Source organism: Equus przewalskii, chromosome 11 (genome assembly GCF_037783145.1).
Source record: "Equus przewalskii isolate Varuska chromosome 11, EquPr2, whole genome shotgun sequence".
In the NCBI taxonomy this organism is placed as follows: domain Eukaryota; kingdom Metazoa; phylum Chordata; class Mammalia; order Perissodactyla; family Equidae; genus Equus; species Equus przewalskii.
Window position 1 is genome coordinate 29,941,055 of NC_091841.1, and position 19,586 is coordinate 29,960,640.

At 55.1% G+C, this 19,586-nt stretch overlaps 1 protein-coding gene across 1 annotated transcript; it reads right to left on the reverse strand.

The window, feature by feature from the left end:
- Positions 1–13,727: 13,727 nt before the first annotated feature.
- Positions 13,728–19,027, reverse strand: FGF19 (fibroblast growth factor 19). The gene is made up of 3 exons (XM_008509805.2): positions 18,338–19,027; positions 17,992–18,095; positions 13,728–15,149 (listed from the first exon to the last, which is right to left on the reverse strand). Exons 1-3 carry the CDS (start codon positions 18,576–18,578, stop codon positions 14,835–14,837), a joined length of 660 nt encoding a protein of 219 aa, XP_008508027.2. The 5' UTR covers positions 18,579–19,027; the 3' UTR covers positions 13,728–14,834.
- Positions 19,028–19,586: the final 559 nt, after the last annotated feature.

Sequence of the window (19,586 nt, forward strand, 5' to 3'; positions counted from 1 at the left end):
AATAAATGCACCCTAACAGAAAAAATAATAGGCCAAGGTCTTGAATACATAATTCACAGAAAAGAGCAGCAGCCTTCCTAGTAATCAAAAGAATGCTAATTGAAAGAACGACATGCATTTTTTATCTTAAAATAGTAAAAAAAAAAAAAACCAAAAACTTCTCTTTTAGAATGAAAAGATCCTACGATGGCCCACAGATGCATAAATTAAAGCTACCTTTTGGTCAGGCAGTTTGGAGAGACAGAAAGGGCATTTTAAATGTTTTTACACTTTGACCTAGTCGTTTCACTTCTGGGACTTCATCTCAAGGAAATAATCAGAGAAAAGTGACAGTTTTTTGTACGATGATAGTCAATGCAGGATCATCCGTAAAAGCCCGAAGGAGAAAGCAGCTTACAACGAGAGAGGGTAGAATGATGACACATATATCATAGGATATTCACGCTGAAGACTCTTAAGCAATCACAAAAAATAATATTCGAGACAAGAGTAACATCACGGAAAACGTTTAAGGAAAAAGAAGAAAACTCTACATATACTCCAAATCCTATTACACTAAACAATTATTCTTTTAAAAAGAATGAAAGTAAGTACACCAAAATCCTAACGGGGACTATATCTAGATTTCAGAATTGCAGTCGTTTTTAAATTTCCTCTCTTCTATTTTTTCTGAGTTTTCCATGTTTGCACAATGAGCGTGAGTTACTCATAAGCATTAAGAAGCCCAATAACATACATTTTTTGGAAGATGAAATAGTAGACTTTGTATTATTTTGTGCTTAAAACGTCTTTTCATTTTTAGCTTTTTTTGTTTTAATAAGCAAACGATATCGCAAAACATTTGAAATGTAGGAAAAAGGAAAAAACAAGCAAGCGAAGAAATTTGCTCTCCCACCACTGTGGCCACCAATCTTTGTTACATTTTTTTACTTTGAGTTTTCACGTAAAAGTAATGTTAATAGTGGGGCCGGCCCGGCGGCACAGCAGTTATGCGCGCACGTTCCACTTCTGCGGCCCGGGCTTTGCTGGTTCAGATCGCGGGTGCGGACATGGCACCGCTTGACACTCCATGCTGTGGCAGGCGTCCCACATATAAAGTGGAGGAAGATGGGCACGGATGTTAGCTCAGGGCCAGTCTTCCTCAAAAAGAAAAAGTTAATATATGTACAATTTTAAATCTTCACCCCCCCCCACCCACTTGACATTATATTACAGACACGTCCCAAATAAGGGAACTCTTGTCGTATTATTACATATATAAAATACATTCTTTGACCAGAAACTTTATCGGCTAAATAAGCTATACCTTTGGGCATGGAAAAAAGACCAATTACGGGACAAAACCCACGAACATAAAAACTTGTCCAGAAGAGCACAAGTCTTTAATTTCAAACTTTAAAACATTGTGCAAAGCACTGAAAGATTATATGTGCGACAAAAGTCAACACTCTCGCACAACCAGAGAGACCCACAACTAGAATCTACAAGTCTGTACTGGGGGGCTTTGGGGAGAAGAATTAAAAAAAGAAGAAGAAGATTGGCAAGAGTTATTAGCTCAGGTGCCAATCTTTAAAAAAAAAAAATCAACACTTGATTCCAACTATTAGTTTGAAAATAAAGCTTTGAGGAGATTTCCCCCCATTTGTTCCATAAGGGCTGTTTTGAACCCAGATTGTCTTAACATTAAAGGGTAAAACTCTGATTATGACATCTTGGATTTTCAATATTGTATTTGCAAATTGCTTCTTTTTCAAATAAGGACTAGACTTTAAGAATAGGGCCTTGAAAGTAGACATGGCAGAGTTTTGAAGTGCAAACATTTTTTATTTCAAAGTCCTTATATAAGTTTCAAATTTAGTGTCCATTTTAGCAAATGAAATCATAAAAAGTAGGTAGGAAAAATTTGAATTAATATGTCTCCTTCTTATGTCAGGGGTTTTTTTTGTTTTTGTTTTTTTTTGATGAGGAAGATTTGCCCTGAGCTAATATCCATTGCCAATCATCCTCTTTTTTTTTTTTTTTTTTTGGCCCTGAGCTATCATCTGTGCCAATCTTCCTCTGCTATGTATGTGCGATGCCTGCCACAGCATGGCTGACAAGTGGTGTAAGGTAAGTCCGCGCCCGGGTTCCAAACCTGCAACCCCCAGGCTGCTGAAGCAGAATGCACAGAAATTAACCACTAAGTCACGTGGCCGTTCCCTTTGTTATGTCAGGTTTTTTGTGGGGTTTGTTTTCTTTTTTTTGAGGAAGATTAGTCCTGAGCCAACATCTGCCACCAATCCTCCTCTTTTTGCTGAGGAAGCCTGGCCCTGAGCTCACATCCGTGCCCATCTTCCTCTACTTTCTACGTGGGACGCCTACCACAGCATGGTGTGCCACACGGTGCCGTGTCCAAATCCAGGATCCGAACTGGCGAAACCCGGGCCACCGAAGCGGACCGTGGGCGCTAAACCGCGGAGCCACCGGGCAGGCCCCTTCCTCCACTTTATACGTGGGACGCCTGCCACAGCAAGGTTTACCAAGCAGTGCCATGTCCGCACCCAGGATCCAAACCAGTGAACCCCGGGCCGCCGAAGCAGAAAGTGCGTACTTAACCGCTGCGCCACCAGGCAGACCCCTTGTGGGGTTTTTTTTGAGGAAGATTAGCCCTGAGCTAACATCTGCCACCAACCCTCCTCTTTTTTGCTGAGGAAGTCTGGCCCTGAGCTAACATCCGTGCCCATCTTCCTCTACTTTATATGTGGGACGCCTACCACAGCATGGTGTGCCATGCGGTGCCGTGTCCGAATCCGGGATCTGAACGGCGAAACCCGGGCCGCCGAAGCGGACCGTGGGCGCTAAACCGGTGAGCCACTGGGCAGGCCCCTTCCTCCACTTTATATGTGGGACACCTGCCACAGCATGGTTTACCAAGCAGTGCCATGTCCGCACCCGGGATCCAAACCAGTGAACCCCGGGCCGCCGAAGCAGAAAGTGCGCACTCAACCGCTGCACCACCGGGCAGACCCCTTGTGGGGTTTTTTTGAGGAAGATTAGCCCTGAGCTAACATCTGCCACCAATCCTCCTCTTTTTTGCTGAGGAATCCTGGCCCTGAGCTAGCATCCGTGCCCGTCTTCCTCTACTTTATATGTGGGACGCCTACCACAGCATGGGGTGCCACCCGGTGCTGTGTCTGAATCCGGGATCTGAACCGGCGAAACCCGGGCCGCCGAAGCAGACCGTGGGCACTAAACCGCTGAGCCACCGGGCAGGCCCCTTCCTCCACTTTATATGTGGGACACCTGCCACGGCATGGTGTGCCACGCAGTGCCATGTCCGAATCCGGGATCCAAACTGGCAAAACCAGGGCCGCCGAAGCGGACCGTGCGCACTTAACCGCTGCGCCACCGGGCTGGCCCTTTGTGGGGTTTTTTTGAGGAGGATTAGCCCTGAGCTAACATCCGTGCCCATCTTCCTCTACTTTATATGTGGGATGCCTGCCACAGCATGGCTTGCCAAGCGGTGCCATGTCTGCACCCGGGATCCAAACCGGCGAACCCCGGGCCACCAAAGTGGAATGTGCGAACTTAACCACTGCGCCACCGCTCTGGCCCCTGTTTTGGCAGTTTTTCATAAAACAATTGCGTTGTTTGTTTGTGTACATCTTATGAACTGAAATTTCTCCACTTAATTGAATGGAATACGAAACGATAAATTTCTACAGGCACAACGAAAACTGTCTAAAAAGGTTTCCAAAGGTACAGAGCTTTCTAAGCTTCAATCTTTAGTTTCTCTGAAAGCTGCCTTGAGGATATTTATTCAGTGGTTTCAAAATACTATTATTAAACTTTGAATTTATAACAAAAGCTATAAACGAGATGATATAGTCAATTCCCAGGAAGCCACCATATTAAGAAACACAGCACACTTTAAAGGATAGAAACGTTTCACGTGTCCTCGCACCACTTCAGAGAGAACCGGGTCACTATAGCCAAGGCAGAAAACAAAGAAGGAAGGTGGGTTGAAAAGTGTTCGCTTCTTGGAAGTGACTTAAAATTTGTTTATATATCTCCAGCAAAATACCAGGCAGCCTCCAAAACTAACCAAACCAAACGCGACACGTCGATCTATAGCTGTTAACCTGGAACGCATCCATTGCACGAGGATTGAAAAAGCAGGTTGAAAACAAACTATGGCATTTGTTCCTACGGTGGTTGAGAAGCAACCTGCAAACAAAGCAAAGGGTTCTGATATATGTTTTTTTTTTTTTAAAGATTTTGTTTTTTCCCTTTTTCTCCCCAAAGCCCCCCAGTACATAGTTGTATATTCTTCGTTGTGGGTCCTTCTAGTTGTGGCATGCGGGACGCTGCCTCAGCGTGGTCTGATGAGCAGTGCCATGTCCGCGCCCAGGATTCGAACCAACGAAACACTGGGCCGCCTGCAGCGGAGCGCGCGAACTTAACCACTCGGCCACAGGGCCAGCCCCCTGATATATGTTTAAAAATAGTCTGCAAGGGGGCCGCCAGTGGCGAAGTGGTTAAGTTCAAGCGCTCCGCTTTGGCGGCCCAGGGTTCATCGGTTCGGATCTCGGGCACGGACCCACACACCGCTCATCAAGCCATGCTGTGGCAGCGTCCCAGAAGGACCTACCACCAGAATATACAACTATGTACTGGGGCTTTGGGGAGGTGGGAGTGGGAAGAGGAGGAAGATTGGCAACAAAAGTTAGCTCAGGGCCAATCTTCCTCACCAAAAAGAAAAGGTCTGCAAGGATAGGGTCCCTGTCGGAATGTGGATTAACTAAGCCTCCATGGTTAGAGCACTCGTCTCTGGAGGGATGGTATGGATGCCGCTGTGAGTAATCTTTATTTTCTCCTTTATACGTTTCTGGGTTTTGTGACTTTTTTTTCTAGCATGATGCTTTTCACAATTAAGAAAATAAAAGCTCAACTTCAAATTCTTAAAAGGAAGTCACTAAAGGGCAGCTCACTTCCAGGAAATAAACCTTCCTCTCCTTCTATATTCATCATAAATAAATGAAACCGCAATTGGGAAAAGAGGCATTTTTTCGGCTTTGAATCCAAGTTTGACCCGCTGGGGCGCGGGGCAGAGCATCCCAGGGCTGAGAGCCACCCCGGCCTTCGGGCTGATTCCCCTCTGCTCCTTCCCCTAAAGGAGGTGCTCTGGGAGCCTGCCTGGGAGGGCGCTTTTCTACCTGCCTCCTCAGGAGCTCCCCACAACCAAGGCACAGGAGACCTGGAGTGGGAGTGGGGGCCTGGTGCCATGACCAGTGACGAGAGCAGGACTCCTGGGAGCACCTGCCCCTACAGAAGGGCCCCAGCCAGCAGGGGTGTGCCTCTGCCCTACCCACCACCAGGGCAGCAGCGCCCCGGCGGCGGGCTGAATGGGATAGGCCCGTGTCCTCTGGGACACGCTCTGAAATTTGGGTCAGACCGTGTGGCCCCAGCCCCTCAGCTCCCAATCGCTCATCTTCCTGACTCTGCTCTGGGGTCCACAGGGGTAGAGCCCATGCTTCCAGATGCACGAAGGAGAGAAGGTGGCAACCCCCCAGAATTCCCGAACCCTCGGCTGGCCTCAGGAGAGGCACACACGCTTCCAGAGAGGCAGAGAGTATTTGGGGAAAGCGGCACACAGATCTGATCACAGTGCCTCCGCGGAGGGGCCCGGACCGCCGAGGGGAGACTGACTTTCCACTGCATCCCCCACTTATTGGGCAGCTCGGGCCAGGCTGTGCTGCGCTAACAGTACACCTGCCCTCTCGGGGCCTAACCCAGGAAGGGCTGTTTCCCACTGATGCAGAGTTCACTACGGGTGGGGGCAGCGGTGTCTCCAGAATGGGGATTTTCCAAGTCAATAAAGGTTTAAAAGAAAATATGAACGTTTGACTATTTGCAGATGACCAAAATCGCAGTTTACTTCGCACAGGTTCTAGCAGAATAAATGTGCAATAAATGGTTGTTGAATGATAAGTGAAAGAACACAGGGCCACGGGAGGGAGGGAGAAGGGACCAGAGGCCACCATGGGTGTTTGACCACAGCCTGCGAGGTCATCCTCATAGAAAGGGGACCAGTAAAGGGTTTCTAATCAGAGCTCGAAGTCCTTTTACCAAAATAGGACGCAGCCCTCCGGAGCTCCGGGCGGTTTCCTGCATCTGTAGCGGAGGGAGGGGAGCCACAGAGCGCGCAGCAACTGATCCAGGCCCAGGCGCCCTTCCACCCTGGAAACGCGCAGTGAGGGGCCGGTGCTGCTGGGACCACACGGCGGCTGAAGGCAGGACCCAGCTCTGGTCCCTCCCTACATGTTTTCCCTCCATGGAGGGAAGGGGGACGTGCAGGACTCAGGATCCCCTTTGCGGAGCCTCCGCAGGGTCCCCACATGGCTGACCCCCCTTTTTCTTCAGAGGGCCCTCAGCTCCGGGCCTCCAGCATCCGCCTTCCCAGGGCTGTAGCCCCCGCTGGCCCCAGGACCCCTCTCCTCTGCCCGCAGCGCTGCGCCATCCCCGCATCCCCACTTCCTCCGCAGCCCGGGGGCGCTCCCTCCTTCCAAACTCCAGCCTGGGCCCCTTCCCCGAGGCAGCGGCGCGGTGGGCGGGCTTCGCCATCCCCTCCTCCTACCCTGCATACTCCCCTCCCCACCCAGACGGCCACATCCGGAGGGCAGGCCTGGGGCTGCAGCAGCCGCGCCCAGCGTGGGGTCTGCGGCGCCAAAGTCGGTGCAGTAAAGGGTGGGCAGTCCCCTCAGCGGCTTTCCATTTCCTCCTCTGCTCCGTGGGTGGTGCTGGTCCAGGAAACTGGCTTTTTCTTTGCGTCTGAAAGGCGGGCTCACCAACCGGGCATGCGCAGAATCTCCCACCCCCATGCCTCGGTTTGGTCATCTGTAAAATGGGAGGAATCCTGGTACCCACCTCGCAGGGCTGAGAAGAGGAGGATTACCTGGCACGCAGGAAAAAAATGTAAATAAACATGTTAATAAATATCATAAATTCTTGATTTTTTAATGTCAGGTTGCAGAAGCGATGGCGTCGTCCTCTCCCTTCGCGCTCTCCCAGGGTCCGGTCTCCGAGGTTCCTTCGCCCCCTGGGGGGCTCGTCTGTGCAAGTGAGCGGGTGGGGGGATCAGCCCTTGCCCGGGGGTCTCTGCGGACCCGCCTCCCCCGAAGCCGGTCCCCGCGGGGGTCAAGTTGCGGCGAGGGGACGGCGCCCAGACGCGCGCGGGGCCCTCCGCGCCCTCGCCACCGGGAGGCATCATTGCGCTTCGGCCCGGCTCGCGCCCCACTCGGGCCGCCCTGCAGCCAGGGCCCCGCCTCCCGCTCCTTGCTGCCTTTCCACGGCTGCTAGAACATTCTTCTCCCAAACTTCCATCTTCCCACCCAGACCATAATGTTGATGATAAGGACTCTTTTCTTAGGTTATCACTTGTAACCTGAAGATGGACATTGTCAGCATCACTCAGGGGAGGACCCTGAGCCTTTGGGGGGGCCGCACCGCTTCTGAGGGGCAGATGTCAGAGCCGTCCTGGGCTGGCCACCCCAGGCTGCACGGCCTCCCTTGGTTACAGCTGGCCCCTGCTCTGTCCACCCGGCCCCCAGCAAGCCGGGCCTGATGAGGTGGCTTCTGCCTCAGAGCCTTCACATCCGGCATGAGGAGATGGAAATCTGTGCCAGCTGACAGGTTCCCCGGTTCCGAAGGGAGAAGCAGGATTCGGGAGCCCTGCATCCCAGGTCCCCCAGAGAGAGCCCTCAGGATGTGGACACTGCCCGCCAGCCTGCTTGGGTCTGGACTCTGCTGCCCTCCGAGCTCCCAGACTCCCCATGCAGGGCTGGTGTTGGGGTCCAGGCTTCAGTGGGAGCCTGGGCTCCGCCATGACACCCAGGCATCAGTCAGTTCCCCCGGCACCCAGGGGCCACAGGGCAGGACAGCCGACAAGGAAGGAGGTTCCCCCCCCAACCAAGCCCCCAGCCTGCCGTGTCCCAGGAAGGCAGGGCTTCCCGAAGCAGGGGGCTCTAAATGTGCGTCCCCTTTCCGACAGCAATTCCCCTCATGTCTGTCCATCTATCCATGAGTTGAATGATGGCCCCAAAAAGTTATGTCCCAGTTCTAACCCCCAGAACGTGTGAATGTGACCTTACTTGGACAAAGTGTCTTTGCAGATATAAGGATTCTGAGATGAGATTATCCTGGATTACCCACATGGGCCCTAAATCCAGTGACAGATGTTATGTATGTTATAGTCCAGATGGAAGAGGCGAGACATCGAGGGGCTGGTGTGTGAGGAGGAGGCAGAGGCTGGAGGGCTGCGGCCACACGCCCAGGACGCCTGGAGCCCCAGCAGCTGGCAGAGGCAGGAAGGACCCTCCCCTGGAGCCTCCGGGGGAAGTGGGTTTCCACCCACACCTTGATTTTGGACTTCTGGCTTCCAGAACTGGGAAAGAATCGATTTCTCTTGTTTTCAGCCCCCCAATTTCTGGCAATTTGTTATGCCAACTCTAGGAAACCAATATGGCGCCCTAGAACAATGCTTGTGGATGTGCCCGGAGACGTGTTCAAGGATGTTTCTGAAGTGTGGTTGGTGAGAGGAAACATGTCACAGCATCCCGTGTGCCTCGGACAGGCCATGTGCGCCGAGAGCTCGTCCATCTGGGGGACTCTGTGCAGGACGGGGCGGCCAGTTGAGTTGGGATGGGCAGGAAGGGCTGGATTGAAACCGGGGAGCCAGCCATGGGGAGTTTGGGGCGCAATCACTCCAGGCAGAGGGGACTAAAGTCCCTAAGGGTGAGTGGTCAGGTTGGAGGTCAGAGGCGCTGGCATAGAAGGAGGGAGACCGGATGGGGAGAGAGGTGGGAGCTGAGGGCAGGGAGAGCAGAGAGTGGGAGGGGACTCTGCGTGCGCCCCGATGTATGTAGCGGCGCGCACACACACCCCCTGGAAGGGGGCGGGAGGGGCTAGGAGGGGCGGAGAGACGGACTTCGTCTTTGCCCACAGAATTTGCTTCTCCGCAAGAATAACTCATGCATCATTGTTAGTGGAATTAAACACACACCCTTTGAAAAGGTCGTGTATCTCACGTGGATTGCAAGGACCCAAGTCTGACCCCCATTTTACAGGTGGGAAAGTGGAGGCCCAGAAAGGGCCAGGGGCATCTGCTGCCGGTGAGGACTCCTCACCAGGCTCCCCGCTTTCCCCGGTTCTCCGCGAGCCCCCCACCGCCATGAAGACTGCACCCCTACCCACGTGGCCTGGCGGAGTGGGGGGGATCACTGGCCTGGACGCCAGATGACGTCCCCCTCATTCTGTTCTGCATCCCAAGGCAGATGGAGCTGTCCGGGACCTGCAGCGCCCCTGTGCTCAGAAACCTCGCCTGGCCCACCATGGCCCTCCAGATGAAGTTAACCCTATTCGTCTGGCCAAAAGGCGCCCTCCTCCCCTCGGGTTCCCCTCCATCACTGAGCCTGTAAGCAGCTCCTGGGGAGGGACACTGAGCCCCGCCCTGGGCCTGCTGCCAAGGGGCTCCGGGCAGGGGACCGCGCGGTCCTGTGGAGCGGGGATGCTGAGCTGCTGCGCACGCTCCGGCCGCCAGCACTGGGCGAGTCGGCTTGGGTGTCCCAGGCGGGCGTACAGCAGGTTCAGGGTGTTCAAGGCTGCCTCAGTGTCGCAGAGCCTCTGTTCTAGGAAATACCCGGGGGCGATGACGGGAAAATTCTCTCAGCCACTCTTCATTCTTAACAAAAAAGGTGGAGATCGATCGGTCTCTTTTCCTCGTCTATCCCTCTCTCTCTGTCCCTGTCACCGTCTCCCTCTTTTTCCTCTCTTCTCTCTCTCTCCTTTCTTCTCTCTCTCTCCCCCTCTATCTGTCTGTCTCTCCCTCTCTCTCTACCCCCACCCCCTCCCCCCAGGTGCAGAAGACAGACCTCTTCTCCTCGTTCCCCTGATGGAGACCCCTTTCTGGTGACCTTGGTAGTTGGGGAGAGGAGTCGGCCCAGGGCGGCCGCTGTTCTGCCCTCTGTGACTGGATGGAACCAATTTCTGGGTCCAGGGTGGCCTTACACCCACCCACCCCTCATATTTTCAGGTCTTTTGGAGTCATTTCTAGGTGGCATTTCCTGATCCGGAAGAGGCAAGCTCACCCACTCCGGCACTGGATGGTGAATTGGTGAATATGGGCATTTAGAGGGAGTACCGCCCCTCTGGGTTTTCCTCTGGGGAGCCACTGCTCCCCGCAGTCTCTGAGGGCTCAGGGCTGCCTCCTTCCCGGGCTGGAGGAGGTGACCCAGGGCCGGCCAGCCAGAGCCTCCGGGCTCTGCCTCGGGGTCTGGTGGGGGAATGAACATGCGAGTGATAAGGTTTCATTCAGGAAACCCGATTCTGGGGCTCTCGCTGGAGCTGGCGATGGGAGAGAGAGCTGTCTGTCATCCGTGTGCGAGGAGAGGAGGGGAGCCTGGAGCTGCTGGGGACCATCTTGTCCTCACGAAGGGAGAAGATGCCTAAAAACTGAGAGCCAGAGGGACACCGATGCCCCATGCTGTCCCAGCCCAGACTCAGCGTGCCCAAAGCCGGACCTCACCTGGCCTTTCGGTAAAGTGACCCACCCCCCAGGCGAGAGAGCCCTGAAGGAATGTAAGCGGTCTCCCCTCACAGCCCCAGAAAGGGCCCAAAGAAAGGCGGGATTCTCCTAAGGCCGCCCCGCCCCTGGCATCTGTCGAATTCTGCCTCTGGGCTCTGACTCCTGGACAGCCTTGTGCAACTGAGCCACATTCTGCCCCTGGGCCTCCCTCATTATTTAACCCCATGTCAGGGGCGGGAATCTGAAAGCTAGGGCTGCTGGATTAAATATAGAACATCCAGTTAAATCTGAATCCCAGGTGAACAGGGAATCGTTTTTGAGTATAAGTATGTCTCAAATATTGCATGGGACATACTTACACTAAAAAAATTCACTGCTTCTCTGAAATCCACATTCACCTGGGCATGCTGTGTTTTTATTTGCTAAATTTGACAGCACCATCCAAGCCAGGGAAGGGAGAGGCAGCAAAAGGGCAAGGCCACCTTCCTATGAGGAGCAGAGACAGGGTGGGGGGGTGGGTGCTAAGATTCAGCCTCGAAAAATAATCTACCCCATCTTCTCCCAGAGTGTCCACATCATCCACAGACACAGTCATCACGACTTTTTGGCTGCCCAGTCAAGTGAAAATGGGACCTAGAGAAAAAATATATTAACCATCAACACTTTGGTATGAATTAGTCTACAGAGTTGTGCATTTACTCGTCATTGTCAGGTGTACTGCAGGGAGGGGACTCAGAGAGAAGTGCTTCATTTTCCTCTGAAGTGTTTGTCTCCAGAGCACAAAGGGTCCAATGTAAACTGCTTTCTAGTCTCACTAATGGCAGCCCAGTCCGTCCCGGGCATCTGCAGACTTAATTCCATTCGATTCTTCCAACAGTCCCACAATGCAGACATTGTCAGTCTCACCGTCTGCACCACAATGCAGGCTCGGAGGGGTGACGTGACTTTCTCAAGGTGACACAGTAGGATTCATTGCCAGGTCGACCCCACAGCCCCTGCGCCATGCTCCCTCCCGGCTGTGCAACTTTGGATGAGTGCCTTCCCTTCTCTGGTCCTGTACTCCTTCACCTGTAGAAAAAGGGATAGAAGATGCTGTATCAGCATGCGACATCCCGTGCTGCCCTCCCAGGTCCCAAATTAGCATTGTCACACGGTGGGGGCATCAAAGAGGGAGGTGGCATCTTGACTGGCAAATGGTGGGGGGGTCAACTCTGGGTGTCCTGGGCCTGTCATTAGTGTAAATGATGGTTTAGGGAGCAGGGACCCTTGCCTGGGGGTGGGAGGCGCCTGGTGAAATGGCCTTTGTGGACATCAACAATCATTTAGTCATAGTAACAGCCGACAGAAGAGCCCAGTGACTCCCTGCTGAGTGAGTGAACACCGGGCGCCGTCCATCCTGTGCTCCGGTCATTGTCTCTCTCCTCATCCCATTTCACAGAGGAGGTGATCCGATCGTGGCTCAGATTGAGTGTCTGATTTGCTCCAGAACAAACAGCTAATAAGAGGGGATCTGCCGAGCCCCCCGGGCGGTCTGTCGCCTTTGCACTCAGCCACACCACGCTGGCAGCCTGGACGGCTTGAGGAGCCGACATTTGTGGTTTTTACGCTGTCAGAGAACGGTTTTTGTTTTTTTTCTATTTTTCATTTTGAAACCATTATAGATTCACAAGATGTTGCAAAGACAGGACAGAGACATCTTGTGCTTCGCCCAGCTTCCCCCGATGGTTACGTCTTAAGTCACTGGCACACGATATTGAAACCAGAGGATCGGGGGCGGCCCCGTGGCCTCGGGGGCCCGGGATTTCACTGGTTTAAATCCTGGGCACGGACATGGCACCGCTCATCAGGCCACGCTGAGGCGGCGTCCCACATGCCACAACTAGAAGGATCCACAACTGAAAATACACAACTGTGTACCGGGGCGGGTTGGGGGGAGCTTTGGGGAGAAGAAAAAAAAAAACCCAAGATTGGCAACAGATGTTAGCTCAGGTGCCAATCTTTAAAAAAAAACAAAAACCAGAGGATTGATGTCAGTCCCATGTGCGTGTGGGGCTCTGTGCCTGTATCACATGTGTCGGGTTCAAGGCATCTGCCACCGCAGCTAAGCTGCACAATGGACCCACTGCCACAAAGGCATCCCTGTGCTACCCACCCCCCATATGGTCACACCCACCCCTCCTTCCCCATCCCCACCCCTGGCAGCCACTAAGTCAGAAATACGACTTTTAAAGCCCATTTCCACAGGCGGTTACACGGATGTGTACTTGCTTTTAGGACGCAGGTCCACATTGTTAGTCTCCCCTGCTTCCTCCTTGCTAAGAGAGCCCCCACGCGATCAGAGGGTCCACGTGCCCCACTTCCCACTTGCTTTCCCAGCCCGCCTTGAGCTGGGGATGGCTCTCTGCCCAGTCCTGGCTCATAGAATGTCACTGGAATCTGCTGGCAGCTTCTACGGAAACTTCGGCTTTCCAGATGAGAGGCCAGGGTGGCGAGGATTCCTTCTCTCTGGATGGAGCACAGCAGCCACACTGAGACCACGAAGCCACAGCTTGATGGAGACGCCGAGACGATCAAGAGAATACAACCTGGGCATTGCTGGGCTATGAACAAACGTGCCACCTCTGGGCTTGTGACTGGACAAAAAGAAACCCTGTCTGGTCATTGGCGGGATTTTGCCCTCCAGGGACATGCATTAACTTCTGGAGGCGTTTTTGGTTGCTGCTAGAGGCCAGGGATGCTAACATCCCAGAATGCTCAGAACACCCGCCCCTAACAAAGGATCATGTGGCCCCAAGCTCAGGAGGCAGAAGGGGAGGCACCTGGATTCAGGCCACTGCTGCTTAGGGTCTCTGTTGCCTGCGATGAAAACAGTCCTGAGGTGGTGGCCGCCCTAACCAGTTAGTCTGCCAGCAGAGGCGGCTCGAGGAAGCTCAGCCGGGTCCAAACCAGTCCCCTCCACCAGCCCCTGAACCTAAACCTACTGTTTAACCACCCAGTCGGCCTGGAGGGCTGTTGCAGGGGACAGAGCTTATGGTAGAAAATGCAGAGTGTGGGATGTGGAAAAAACAGAGAGGGTGTCCTGTGCACAGCGCCACCGTCCCCTTCCCGGCCCGCCGGGCCACCGGCCCTCCCGCTCAGACCTTCCAGCCAGATAACAGAACACAACTATTGATACAAACAATGCCGCTTTAATGTAGAAAACAAAACTCATGTATACATAAATACAATTCGGGGGTATAAATAAAGTAAGAAAATAAAGCGATGTACATATCAAACAAAATAAATTACGCATAAATAGCACGTTGGAATGGAAGCGCTGGGGGAGGCCTCGTCTCCTGGGCTCTGCCCACGAGCCACTGGCAAGATTCGGGGCTCTCAAAGCTTCCTTCCCCCCGCCTTTGACTGTAACGTGCGGGTTTCCCTAAGCAGGGAGGCGGCCAGGTCCCCATGCACAGAATGACTTGGTGCCAGGGGCAAAGGGCTGGGGAAACGGGAGGCCGCTGCTGGAAGAGAGCGTCTGCTTTTTCAGATCAACACCCACAGCGCTTCAGAGAGGGGAAGCCGAGCCACAGCGTGAGAGGCAGACCCAGGATGGGGTGCAGGCCGGTGGGCTTCCATCGCAACGGCCTCACGTGAGATCCACGTGACCGGGGCAGATCCGATGCCCTGGAAACTGAGTCACCATGGCTAGGAGGGGCTGGCTGCCTTCACGTCGTGTTCCTCTGAGTGGGTGGCAGCATGGCCAGTCACCGTCGGGCAGCCAGCCTGAGCCTGGGCACCGGCTGCCAGAAGGGGGTGGGTGGATGTAGGTGCATTGCCTTATGGCTGGTACGTAAGTTTAAAACGACCACTTTCCTTCCGGCTGCCCCTGCTGAAAACGACAGGAGAGAACTGCAGAGAATTTCAGCTTGGCATAAGGACTTTCCCAAAGGTAGTGAGTTCCCCATCACTGGAGGTATTCAAGCAGAACAGGGGCAGCGCAGTGACTTGTCCAGCAATGAACGGCAAAGGTTGCGGGGTCGGGGACTGGGGTGGGTGAGTGGGTGAGCGGAGGACTTACTATTTTGTGATCATACAAATCTACCTGCTAGAAGCTGGCACAGCCAAGGTAAAACTCTATATGGTGCACAAGTTCTAAATGTGTCTTCCTAAAACTAAATAGAACACGGATGGACCCAGGATCGTCCTGGTAGATGCATGGCCAGAGCATACTCTGCAAACCCCACAGGCCTGGGGTCATGGCCCCCGGGAGCAGGGGAGGCCGGAGCCTCAGCTATTTCTGAAAGCTGGGGCTCTTCACCAGTCCCACTTTGGTGGCGATCCCGAAAGGGTCCATGCTGTCTGTCTCCAGGGGTGAAGAAAACACATCGGGCTCCACGTGGTCCTGGAGCTCCCTGGGCTCCGCTGGGCCCCTGGGCAGCATGGGCAGGAAGTGGGACAGCGGCAGGAGCCCCTTGCCCTTCAGCAGCTGCCTCTGCTTGGCGCTGCTCAGGGAGACCGGGAGGTGGTGCTTCCGGGAGTGGTACACGGTGTAGCCGTCGGGCCGCATCTCCTCCTCGAAGGCGCAGTCCTCGGCCGAGTACTGGGGCTGCGGAGACAAGCGGCAGCCGTGAGCGTGAGCGCCCGTGCCCGGGGTCTGTGCGCCTCACACCGGTGCGCAGGGCACGGTGCACGGTTACAGAGTGCGAAGGCGTGTCAAGCACCGTGTATTTAGATACTTTGTATAGACAGTACAACTCGATACACGTATGTTATATATAAAGCATGTATTGTTATATTAATATACACCTTGAGCATATATATTAACATACAATATAAATATATAACATTAAACATGTATACTCGCTAGATATAGTTTATATATAAATTTATATATATGAATAGCTGTACTTTATGCACCTTCAGGCTTTATACTCTTGTACAGACACAAATACTCCAGGTATATACGTGTATTTCACATGCACATTTCATGCACATTCTCAACATCTATAAAGGCTTTACATGGATCCTTAGTAGTTTTCACTAAATCATGTCACTCTAAACTTAGGCCTGTTCGAAGTGATAACAGCCATAAAATGCCCATCCGTGCCTACCCCCGCTTCGAGGTCCAGAAGTCACTGCCCACCTTCCATAGTCCTTAGCTCTCCGAGGGCACTTTGGGAAACACTGCTACACTATGTTATCCTTTTACGATCCTTCTTTTAATTAATTAAGAATTAGGCGTAATCCAGTCTGGGGTCCAGACTGCGGCATCGACTCCCCGTTTAGACATGACTGTGAGCGATTCCGAGGCCTTTCCGTCTGCTCCCTCACTCAGTCGCTGGGCGCCTTCCAGGCAGCTGGCCAGGACCTTGGAGATAAATGCAGCCCCCTCCCTCGCCTGGCCGGGCCGGGAGCCTGCACCCAGCGGGGGGCCGGAAATGCACGCTCAAGGAGGAAAGCCAGTCCTGGTCCCAGAACATTCCTGCCTGAGAGGGTGCCAGTGGGCAAGTCCTGTCCCAGGCTAGAATGTCATTACCTTGAGGACACAGACAGCCTAAGGTGGACGCCACCGCAAGGGCTGGGAGGTAAACAGCCCAGGGAGGACTGAGTCTCGCCTCTGCCCCAGCCTACAAAGGTCGCTGAACTGCAGGTGGGTGAGCGCTCTGCTGATAAGGCGCTGATAAGGCACGCCTCCAGTGAAGCAACAACCGGGCTCTTGCCCGGGGATGAAGCCACCAGACGGGGAGCTGCAGGGTACAAAGCGATAAACAAACAAGGGAAGGCAGAACAAACAAGGGAAGGAAGACCAAACGGTGCTCTGCGGGAGAAATTAGCATCTCATTCTCGTCTCCATACAGACAATGAAATGATTTCGAGCTTCTTGTGGAATTTCTGTTTGAAAAAAATAATTCTTGGGGCCACCTGGGTGGCATAGTGGTTAAGTTCGGGGCTCTGCTTCAGGGGCTCTGGGTTCCCCGGTTGGGATCCTGGGTGCGGACCTACACACGCCTCATCAAGCCATGCTGGGGCGGCATCCCACGTATTAGGACAAGAAGGACCTACAACTGGGATAAACTATGTACTGGGGGGCTTTGGGGGGAAAAAAAAAAGAGGATTGGCAACAGATGTCAGCTCAGGGCCAATCTTCCTCACCAAAAAAGCATACCTTAAAAAAAAGAACAGTCTCAATTCTTGCAAAGCCATGCGGCGGAGATCAAGCAGCAGAACAGGATTCAAGCGAAGAGATGCCCCGCCCCAATGGTACTGGGACAATGGTGGGTTAGAGCCATCAGCCCCTGGGGCCCTTCTCCATTAGCGTGCGGCCCCCCCCCACCCCAAAATGTCACAATGACAAAATTGCAACTGCGGGTTTGCAGCGGTGGGTGGGTGGCAGCTTTCAGCCAGCCGCCCACCCCCCTTCCCTCCATTCTTGTTCTTTCACGCAGGACTCCGCCCTCAAATCTGAAACAGGCCCTCTGGATAAATGGAATAAATGGGCGTCAGAGCCGCAAAACAATTTGGAGACACTAAAAAGACTGGCGCTGCGGGGGAAGGCCGGGCATCTTCAGCTTCTGGGGGGTGGGGAGCATCCGCGAGGCGCGAGCTGCACACGCCCCCCCACCACTATGGGGGCCCTAGGCCCAGCGGGGCTGCATTGAAGCCCAGAGCCTGGCCCGGACCTCACACAGCTCCTCTGCCCGCCCGGGGGCGCGGGCTCCCTTTGAACTCCCAGCCCTTTGTTCCAGGCGACCCAGCCTGCGCTCACTTCCTGCCCCCAAGACCTCGGTGGTTACCTGGGCTTTCCCAGCCCGCCCCGGCCCCGGCCCACCAACAAAAAGCATGCACACTACAGGTGAGGTGAGCCCGACAGCAGGACAAGCCACCACCGGAATATTCTAGCGCGTCTGCATGCTTTTCTGGCAGATAAAAATTAATTTAAAAACTCCCCAATCCCAAATGTGATTTTTTTTTTCTGGTTTACTTGAATATTGACTTAAAAAAAATCCAAGTTGTGAATATACCCTTTTTCTTTCTTTCTTTCTTTTTTTTTTTAATACCGCGGGGAGGGAAACGGAGGCGAGGACCACACACGCGCAGGCGAAGGCTGCAAAGGCCCGAGGTGGGTTTTCCTGTTTCATATCAAAGAGAGTGGAGTCATGGGTTTCCTCCGTCCGACTGGGCCGGCCTTTGGCTCAACTGGAAATGCAAAGCCGGTTCTCACCCCTTCTCCGCTACTGGCCGGGGCCACAAACTTCCGTAGGAAAAAGTCGGACGTGGGCTCAATCCAGCCCTTGAAGGGCTTTCCTTAGAGCTCCATGCGGGCCCCGGCGGGGGAAGCGAGGAAACCCTGGATCCCATCCAGCGCGCCCTCTCCCCGGCAGGCCCCCGCCCCCGGGACAGCTGTAGGTCCCGCGCCCCAGCGCGTTCAGCCCGCTGCTGGCACCTACCAGCCCTTGCATCCTGCCGTCGGCGCCCATGCAGAGGTACCGGACGCTGTGCACGCCCTTGATGGCCACGGTGCGCAGAGCGACTGCTCTGATCTCCACCAAACCTGGGAGGAAGGGAAACAAAAAGCTGCAGCCAGGACCCTCGGGGCCCACAACACGTGGGTGCGGTCGGTGCACGGGCCTGTGCCCCCTCCCCTACTCCTCGCGCTGTTTAGGGGCCCGGGGAGGGAGTGAAACGCCGCGGTGCCAAGACCTGGGGTTCCCGTGAGTGGGGAGCCGCGGGAGCCGAAGGAGGTAAAAGGAAGAAGGGGCTCTGGGACGGGTGGGGGGCCCGACGGACACTCACTGTGCGCGCTCTGGCCCCGCGCGCAGTCCACGGCGCCATCGGCGCGGATGCGCAGGAAGCAGCTGGAGAGGCCGTGGGGGCCGGCGGTGTACAGGTGCCGCAGGCGGATCGGCTCGCCCCAGCCGTAGTGCACGTGCGGCCCAGCGTCGGACAAGGCTAGGGGGCGCCCGGCCGCGGCCAGCCAGAGGCCGGCCAGGACTAGGGCGCAGGCCACGGCGCACTGGCTCGGTGCGCTCCGCATGGCACTTCCCTCGGGCTCAGGACGCGTAGTTCGGCCGGCGGGGGTGCGGGAGGCTGGGCGGCAGCTGGGACGGGCTGCGAGGCCGAGTGTGCCGAGATAAGTTGGCCGCGGCGCTCGAGCCAGCCGTGCGCTCTGGGCGCGCAGCGCTCCCTCTCCGACGGCGCGGCGGCTCGAGGCTGGCGGCCTTATATAGCGCGTCTTATCCGGCGGGTGGGTGCCCGCGACACCGGAGCATTTCTTATCAAGATTGCATCAGCCTTCCGCCCCCCGCACACACCCACTCACACCCCGCCTCCAGCCCCAGCCCCCTCCCCGGGCCCCGCCCGGGTGACCCCGCCCAGGCTGCCCGGATCTGGGGGAGGAGGAGGAGGCCCCGATTAGCGGGAGGGTTCGGGGGAGCTCCTCCCCGCGGCTCGGTAGCGGGGCCGGCGGCCCGGTCGCTCTTGGCTAGGCGAGTTTGATTTTATAAAGCAATAAAATAGACAACCGGAGCCCCGCCCCCAGGCCACGGCTCCCCAGGGAACGCGCTGGTGGCGGGGCGCTAGCGGGGGGTGGGGGGGCGGGGGGCGGAGGAGGCGGGGGCTGGAACTCCGGGACCAGAGATTGGGGGGGGGGAGGGCACTGAGCTGTGCGTCGGTCGCCCCCTGTCCGGAAAAGCGTCGCCTCGGCTTTGGGGCCCTCTCCCCTTAAAAGCCCACAGCCACTGCCTCCCGAGAAGGTCCCAACCCTCAGATCCCCAGACATAAAGCCGCCCACGAGAATGGCCGTGCAGTTCAGGGACCTCTCAAGTTCTCCCAGCTTTATGGTCTCGCGATCCCTGTCCCCCGCCCGCCCCGCCCCTTTTACCCCCGTAAATTGGCCCCCGACGGGGGCCGGGCCCGATCTCCGCCCTCGGAAGAACAATGGGGCGGCGCGCGCGGGCCGGCGCTAGGTGGCGCTTCAGCCCGGGTTTCGGCCTCTTGGCGGCTCCGGCCGCGCCTCCTCCCGGTTCTGCCTCGGCCCCGGCCC